The sequence below is a fragment of the Nanorana parkeri genome, unplaced genomic scaffold (genome assembly GCF_000935625.1).
Source record: "Nanorana parkeri isolate BGI_ZX_2015 unplaced genomic scaffold, ASM93562v1 scaffold42, whole genome shotgun sequence".
NCBI classification, from domain to species: domain Eukaryota; kingdom Metazoa; phylum Chordata; class Amphibia; order Anura; family Dicroglossidae; genus Nanorana; species Nanorana parkeri.
In genome coordinates this window covers 1,551,627-1,561,106 of record NW_017306310.1, presented here as the reverse complement: position 1 = coordinate 1,561,106, position 9,480 = coordinate 1,551,627, and the positions used below count along the sequence as shown (strand labels likewise).

Sequence of the window (9,480 nt, the reverse complement as noted above, 5' to 3'; positions counted from 1 at the left end):
GAGTCCCGAAAACCAGGGGAGAGAGGTAGGTGCGGGGGAGGGGACTGCACACATATTACAAGTGATCGCGGCGACATCGCCGCAATCACTTGTAAACGAACGGCCGGATTCCCCACTTACACATGTAGTTCCGGGCGCCGGGGGACTCCACGGCGCTGCTGCCCCTCTGCTACGTGCCGCCCCGAGGCCGGGCCTTGGTGCCCTTCTCGGGACAACGGGCCTGCATACAGGACCCAGTGGCTCTGGTGAGGCCGCACTCAAGAAAATGGGGTACCTCTTAAAAAGGTGACTCAGAGTTTATGATCCAAGTGTATAAAGTCTAAAGAGAGCACCCAACCAAAGGTCTAAGAGTCCAAAACACTGTTATAATGATCTGAGTATTTTCCGTTGTTCACCAAGCAAATATTTAAACTTGGTGGCTGCCATTTCTGAGTTCTCTTTACCACATATAATATATGAGCCCTGAGGAAGTGGGAGATCTCTAAGCCCCCGTAATGTACTTTGCTTAAAGAAATCCACTCTTTTTTTGCTTTACTTAGAGGGTGCATTTTTTCAGGAGGTTGTATTTAGGGTAGTTTATTTTATTTAGTGTTCTTTGTATTTTTGTTTCACTTTTTGTTTACTTTATTGTTATTTTATACCATAAGCTGGGCACTGCCGTGGGGAACATATACCGATGCAGAACTTTATTTTTTAAATACCGTAAATCAGGGAGAGGGTTTTTCATGTGGCTTCAAGGATTAAAGTATAAATATACAATTCCTTTCAATAGCTTTAAGATAATAGGCCTAACTAGTGTATGCCTTATTTTTATTTTATCTATTAGGATAGGGGGTGCAGTGAATGCAAGGAGGTTTAGATACACACTGTTCTAAAACATGAATCTCGAATCCTTAGGATTACCTTGCACCTACGGTGGCTGCGAACCAAATCCTCATCCCTAGATATGATGTGTGTGAAGGTCTTAGTGTAACTTTTGGCCAACTTTACCACAATCTGCATAGTTCCACTCTCTAAATGGAAGTCAATAAAAAGTTAGGTATTGCTACAAATATACTGATTGTGTACTGATACCCATCACCTTGTTGATGTGTTTTGAAGTAAATTTAGCTGAAAAGTGTGTATACCTGTGGGAGTGAGAGCACGACACTCATCAACCATGCGACTGACAACATTATCTTGTTTTTCTTCTTGGCATCGTTAATGGCCAGTGGGTTGAGGATGGCAGACTGCCGGTCCACACTGATTACCACAGTGACAAATGCACATGAATACATAGACAGAAGCTTTAGGAACATAAGTATTCTACAGGCTATGTCGCCAGCCTGCCATTGCACTGTGATGTTCCAAATAGCATCCAATGGCATCACAATGAATGTTACAAGCAAGTCAGCTGTGGTGAGATTTAGGATTAAGATTCGGACATGTGATCTTTTTTTTCTGCTTGTCCGAGCAGCTGCCCAAAGAGCAGCCAAGTTGCAGAAGGCTGACAGTGTGAAAATGACAAATGTAATGATCACTCGCGCCTTGGCTGCTGGAGAGAAGGTGGGTAGCTGAAAATGGGTATGAGTTCCATTTGCTGAAGTAACATTTACATCCAAGTCACATGAGCTGCTGGGCCACTGTGTATTGCTGCAGCCTTTGATGCCAACTTCCTTAGAGACATTCATTTCTATTAAAAAGAAAAAAACATTTTTCTTAAAGATTCAATGCATTTGTTTAATTCTATACATTGAGGAATAAATATAAAACATACATCATTATTTCTATATATTGGGTGTTTCTTCAACTGGATGCTGCAGACTGGAGATTACATTTTACAAGGTAAAGGCAGGTTCAAACATTTGCACCATTTCTTTTCCAGAATTGCAGCAAAGGCTGTACCCTGAATGCAGCAACATATCTTGCTGTGACACCACATGTATCAAGAACAGTTGTATGAATAGCAATGACTGAATCTGAAAGCATTATCAAACCAAATACATTTTTATTGGCTTTTACTCCATCTTAGTATAACACATTGTATTGTACCCTTTTTCTTACTCATGTTTGTGCTCCTGGATGTTGCCTGCCCTGCTACATTCTGATATCTCTATTTGTTTTTTGCTATTAATCTATCTCTGTACAGAATAACAAGTTTGTGGACAAGTGGTTATATCCGCGGATATCTGAAACTTCTGAATTAACCTTCTGCACACTTCTCCACACCCTTACAATACAGGGGTGTACAGCAGTGTGCAGAGGGTCAATTCATAATTTTCAGAAGAGTTACCATGTGGTCACACCTCTTTAACAGCTGGTGTGCTATATATGTAAATATATATATTTTTTTTTTTCTCTCGTTTGCAGCTTGTTTTTCTATGTGGCTACTGGGTGCCCAACCCTCTTTCCTTGTTCACTGCACTCTAATATTCTTCAAATGACAGCTGGATTGCACCCAACTCCGACTTCTGATCGACATCTAGTAACACTCAAGCAGAAGCAGAAACAACACCACACTCTTTCATCACAGCTGCCATTTGAGCTGTACTATAGTGGCTAGTGTGTGGTAACATTCAGGCAGTGATCACATTTGGTGATGTTAATGGCCAGTGCCCAATTTGGGAATGTTCCTTGTATATAGGAGTAGAAAAGACAGACATATGACAGAATTGGGTCACACTAGGCATAGTGATTTGCCTTGACACCTGCTGCACACTGGCTTGTTCGCATGTGATGGGGAGTTGGATTTCCTTTTGGGACTTGGTCATCAGTACTGAAGAACCAAAAATAACCAGGGTGGATTGTAATGGCATGAAGGAGGTTAAGGATATTACAAACAATGATGAAGAAGAGTTTTAGTGGGCAGCATGGGCAGAAGAGAAGTGTGGAGCAGGCTGTGTGCGCTGGAGAGAACTATGGAGGGTATGACAGTGGACAGTATGTACTGGAGGGAAGTGCGGAAAGCATGACATTGTGTGCTAATATCTGCAGGAGAGAACTGTGGAGGGTATGACGGTGGACAGTATGTACAGGAGGGGAGTGCAGAGGGTATGGCAGTGGGCAATATGTGGCAGAGAGGAGTGCTGTGATTATTCAAGGGGCAGTATGGCCCCTCTATTAGACCCCTAATGCCACTGCTACATCCATCAGACAAAGATCTGCATTGAAACTGGCACTGACATTCAAAACCCCAAAGTGGACCAAGAAAAGCTTTGCTGCTCCTTTGCTCAGTTACAGCTAAATCCTGCAAATATATTGGCAGAGCCATTGTGCCATGTAATGTGCAAGGCTGAGCTTTCTCTTTGAAAGCCAATCCCCAGTCTGCATGAGGAACCACTGTCATTGCGGCAAGTGGAGTTGGCAGAGCAGCCATGGGGTTGGTGAAGGAGTAGAGTGGCCAGAGCTGCTACATACTTCCAGCTAAAGCTGAAAGCACAGCCATATGTAATAATCTAAAACACTGCACATGTGGATGTGTTTATGGTTAGCTGGTTTTATCCTTTGCCCTTTTTTTCTGTTTGGAATGCCAATACTGCATCTATCACATGCCATTAAGGTTCCAATAATGTACTGTATAAGAAAGGAACTGAAACAATGTAACTTGTGACTTTTTTATGCATGTTGCCTTCCACTTCCCTAAAGTGCTAACTGTGTGGCCTGCCTGTTTCTTCATGCAGGAAGCTTGCTGATAGTCCTTCTTTGTAAACTGCTGATTACTAGGAGTGGGGAGAGCTCCAGGGCCGCTGACATGGGAAGGCAGTAGCATGCAACAATATGCCGCCTAATGGGTTCCCCTATATTTGTTTTGCTTTGTTTGTAAACAAATGGTTAGCGTTGGGATTTGGGTTTGTGTTAGCCCAAGACCACCATGCCATTGCTGAACTGGTAATCACATGGCTTTGTAAGAAAACAATGCCATGTGATTTTATTTCCTCTCAGGCACATTTCACCTAAGCAGTCCGCATGCTGAAATGTAAGGCATATTTCTACAAAATGTTGCTAAAATCGCTGCAAAATCAGGTTAGGCAAAACCACTCCACTTATCCCTACCCATCACACTCAAATGCACAGTTTCAGCGCCAACCTGTTTCGAAAATTCCCAGGTAGATGTATGCAGTAAAGTGGTCTGTGAAGTGAGGCGCAGTGCTTAATGTCAAACATCCAATCTTCTCTAGGAGAATTTAAAAGAAATAGGAAGTCCTCCTGCACATTACTACATTATTAGATGTTTTTATTGAATACAAATTAACTTAACTTCAGTGTATTCTTTTTTCCTCATATACATTGTAAATGATTAGTGCATTTTTCATTTGAGTTCATAATTTTAAATGAAATCTTCATACACCAAGCGCTTGCTGTGCCAGAACATATCAGGTGTGCCACAGATGTGCACTATATCTTTATACAGCTACAGCTGAAATTACTGCTTGTAGAACTACAATCTAGCCAAAACATACAGAATGAATTTACAATAAACTCCCCTTTATCCGGCATCCACACGATCTGGTAGATTCCGGATAAATGTAGTTGCTTGAGAGTTACCATTAAAAATAAGTCTAACTAAGGCCATACCCCATAGTATACCATACCATAAATTCTGTATTGACTTCATATTAATATTGAAATGCAGTAATCAAAAGTAAATAGACACACTTAAAACAATTAAGACAATTAGGCACGTTTCCAGGATATTAAAGGCTGCAGATCAGAAGAACAGTGAGTAAGCAGGGGATTTTTTTTGTTCTGGTTAGATGAGAGTTCTAGTTAGTTGAATGTCAGATAGCTGAGAGTTTACTGTATTAAGTTGGTTGATGTTATTAGCCCCCGTATGTGATAGCAATAAAGTTTAGTGGAAAAAACATTTTTAAAAAATGTAAGTCCCCCCCCAAATTTAAAGTTACACATAAAAAAGAATAAAAAAACAAAAAAAATGTTAAAGTCCCCACCCATACATACACTCATGCAAACATGCGTCGGGGGCGCATACGTGCAAAAAAGACGATTGCGCCCATTACACCGCACATGTTACATATCGCCGCGAACGTCGCAGTGAGAGCAATAAGTCTAGGGCCATCAATCACTGATAACACTAAACTGATGAGCGGTAAAAGCTTTTAAAGTGTCGCCTATGTCCAATTTTAGGTATGGTAGTTTTCTGCGATTTCGCGGGTGCGCGCAATTTTAAAGCTTGACATGTTTAGTGTCTATTTACCCGACGTGACCGGATCTTTGATATTTTACCAAAAAAAATGGGTAATAATAAATGTTTCCTAACATAATGTAAAAAAAAAAATCCAAAAAAAAAATATATATATATATCTATTTTAACACAGAACTTACAGAATTAAAGGAGAACTAAAGTCAAACCTTTTGTTTTGGCTTTAGTCCTCTTTTCGGGTAAAGGAATACATTTAGGGGGTTATTCATGAAGGAACCGTATCTTCGGCTGATCCTTCACTCTCTTTGTCACTTTGTCATTTAAAGTGACACCAAACTCAGGGATTAAATCTTACAAATGCATTCAAGTACCTTAACTACTAACAGAAATGTGGCTTTATTTGTGTATCACTCAGCTGTACATCCTCAAATCATCTCTGAATTGGTGTCCTTCCTTCTGCAGGGTGGCTACTTTTGTTCCCCATGGTCCCTGTGTATGTTGTAAAGTAATCACCACTCCAAGCTCACTCCTGTGATGGACTACAATCTCAATACAAATTATTAAACTAAACATGAGGTTGTAGTCCATCACAGGAGCGAGCTGGGAGTGGTGACTACTTTACAACACACACAGGGACTATTCTGACTCCAATTGTTGTATTAGTGATTTATCCCTTGCTGAGACTTCTATGCCTGGCCTGTATAAGCAGATATAATCACTGCGGACAATCTTTATCAGATAGCTGAACTCACCAAATACCTTTTCATCCAAGATTGCTTTACTGCTTGCAGCAGGTTAGTTACAGCAGACAACAGGATACATCAGATGAATGAATAGACAGTATTTGAAAGTCAGAGATGGTAATGTTTCCAAGCATGCAATACAGATTAACATGTGGTCATGTTACTGACAGCCATGACACTAGAAAACGACTGGTCTCATGAAGAAAGGGGAAATACATCATAGATGGGAGGGAACACAGAAAAACATGGTGCAATAACCCAAAATGACCACAAGATGTCAGTATAATAATCAGCTATAGTATACCTATGAGCAAATGGCATAAAGAAAATAAACTATATGAATTTTCATTTAACATTAATATGAATGCTAACTATGACTATGAATAGTCGTATTTATACAACTGTGTAACAGCACAGGGACCATGGGGTGTTGGTTATGTGTTTAGATGAAGCACTGAGATCTTGAGGAATGCTGAGTTAAGTTTTACTTGCTTAGAAGAACATTACATGTATGAAACTGAGAACTGAAACTGAGAATACAACTTTCTGTGTATCATAGATAAGCATGCACTTAGAGACTAACATTGCACTACAGCGCCATCTACAGCTCAAAAGACAAATGACATTCAGTAATACAAGTATATGCTGTTTCCAAGATGGAGAACAAAAATAACCTTCCTCCAGAAGGAAGGACAGTGTCAGCATGAATTCAGAGATGATTTGAGGATCTACAGCCGAGTGATACACAAATAAGATACTTTTATGTTAATAGTTAAGGTACTTGAATGCATTTTTAATATTTAACTCCTGAGTTAATGGAATCTCTGGTAAAGGAAAAACACCTGTGTGAGAAGTCTCCGATAGATGCAGCCATTCCCTGTTGTTTTGCATATTTGTTCTGAGGCAGTCAAGCTGAACCTGTTTACTGGGTCACTGTCCTCTTAGGGATGAATGCTTCAATCTCACACAGGTGTTTTAAATTGTGTCAGAGACAGGGCCGTCTTTAATATTGATTGGACCCCGGGCAAACATTTTCTTGGGCCCCCACCACGCCCCCCCATGCACTATTGCCCGCTATATGCTGACAGAGCAGAGCCACGCTGCAGCTGGGATGGATCCAAAAAATATTGTCCAGATCCACCCCACCACCTGATTGACAGCTGACTCTACCTCTCTAGAGGTTGTGTCCGCCCCATCCATCCCTCCAGTCAGCGTTGGAGGATCAGAGAGGGGAGGGGGGGTATTTCTGCGAGGAGCCGTGACTGACAGTCACCGCTCTCTGCAAAGAGAGTGAGTGCGGGAACTGCGTGATCAGCGGTATGTGATCACTCAGTTCTCGATCAAGAGAGCCAACCTGTGGCAGCTTCAGTAACTAGGGGGAAGAGCGCATTTCACTCTCCCCCTAATTCTACTTTCATGGTAAATGTGTGGATAATTTGCCACCTACCACTTCCACTGCATAGAATAGCAACAATAATAATAATGACACCTGAGCATGTCCCCTGGTGTCATTATTATTATGTCCCCCTGGTGTCATTATTATGTCCACTGGTGTCATTATTATTATGTCCCCTGGAGTCATTATTTTACATGTCCCCCGGTGTCATTATTATTATGTCCCCCCAGTGTCATTATTATTATGTCCCCCAGTGTCATTATTTTATATGTCCCCCGATGTCATTATTTTATATGTCCCCCGATGTCATTATTTTATTTGTCCCCCCGGTGTCATTATTGTTATGTCCCCCCGGTGTCATTATTATTATGTCCCCCCAGTGTCATTATTATTATGTCCCCCCAGGGTCATTATTGTTATGCCTCCTGGTGTCATTATTATTATGTCCCCTGGTGTCATTATTATTATTATTTTAAAATATTAATAATAGTCATCACTACGGATGCACCGATACCGGTTTTTCGGTATCGAGTACCGATATTTATATTTCGGTACTTGCTGATACCGGTACTTCTGGTAGCATAGAGCCGGCTTCCCAGGCAATCAGGGAACCAGGCAGCGTGTCATTACCCACTGCCCGGCTTCTTGATTGCCCGGGAAGCCGACTCCATTCTGTTTGGCCGGCTCGATGCTGATTGGCCGGCTCGATGCTGATTGGCCGGGAAGCCGGCCAAACAGATCTGACAATATGGTGACACGACCCCCACCCTGCAGGCATCTCATTCCCCTCATATAGATCCTCAGTAGTAGTCATTACCATACAAGTCCCTCGGCCAGCTTGGCAGACACCGCTCTCCGGGATCTGCCCACATCTCCTGTGTGTACATCGCCCACGTGATCGGCCCTCAGCCTGCTACTGCGCATGCACAGACTGCCCAGCGCTCTCAATCAGAAATCCTGTGCATGCGCAGTAGCAGGCTGAGGACTGATCACGTGGGCGCTGTGCACACAGGAGACGTGGGCAGATCCGGGAGAGCTTGGAGAGCGGTGGCTGGCCGAGGGACTGGTACGTTAATGACGGCTGCTAAGGATCTATGTGAGGGGAATGATTTATCTGCAGGGTGGGGGTCGTGTCGCCATATTATCAGATTTGTTTGCCCGGCTCGACACTGATTGGCTTGGGAAGTCAGCTTCCCAGCCAATCAGCATCGAGCCAGCTTCCCGGCTCCATGTTCCCTCGCGGCACTGCTAGTCAGAGGAAATCTCCGTCTGACTATAAGTTCTGGTATCGGGAAAGATATCGGAGCATTTGGGCGAGTACGAGTATTCCGCATTGCGGAACCTGGCCTCGGGCCAGCAGGCAGGGTAAATCCGGTTCTGTCCTTAGTCATCACCATAATGACACCAGGCGACACTCGGGGACGGGGGGAGACACACATGTCATCACCATAATGACACCAGGGGACGGACATAGCAAGAATGACACCGGGGGACGGACATAACAATAATGACACCAGGGGATGGACATAACAATAATGACAACGGGGACGGACATAACAATAATGACACCAGGCGACAGAGATAGCAATCATGACACCAGGAGACATAATAATAATGACACTGGGGGACATAATAATAATGACACTGGGGGGACATATTATAATTATGTCCCCCTGGTGTCATTATTATTATGTCCCCCTGGTTTCATTTTTATTATTATTATGTCCCCCCAGTGTCAATATTATTATTATGTCCCCCCAGTGTCATCATTATTATGTCCCCCCCAGTGTCATTATTATTGACACTGGGGGGACATAATAATAATAATGACACCGGGGGGACATAATAATAATAATGACACCAGGGGGACATAATAATAATAATGACACCGGGGGGGGACATAATAATAATAATGACACTGGGGGGACATAATAGTAATAATAAGGACACCAGGGAGACATAATAGTAATAATAATGACACCAGGGGGACATAATAATAATGACACCAGGGGAACATAATAATAATAATGACACTGGGGGACATAATAATAATAATAATGACACCAGGGGGACATAATAATAATAATAATAATGACACCAGGGGAACATGCTCAGGTGTCATTATTATTTTTTTACAGCATTACATCATAGCCAAGCAGTGACCCACCTAACCCGACCACCCCCATCCCCCTTCTCCCCCC

The 9,480-nt window shown here is 42.5% G+C and overlaps 1 protein-coding gene across 1 annotated transcript in view; it reads right to left on the bottom strand.

Moving 5' to 3' along the window:
- The window catches only part of LOC108799806 (gonadotropin-releasing hormone II receptor-like), a 27,673-nt gene that overhangs the window by 14,151 nt on the left and 4,042 nt on the right, over window positions 1-9,480 (bottom strand). Inside the window, exon 2 of the mRNA XM_018571730.1 lies at window positions 1,128-1,672. Coding sequence (XP_018427232.1) covers window positions 1,128-1,670 — 543 coding nt within the window. The 5' untranslated portion in view covers window positions 1,671-1,672. The remainder of the gene's footprint in view (window positions 1-1,127; window positions 1,673-9,480) is intronic.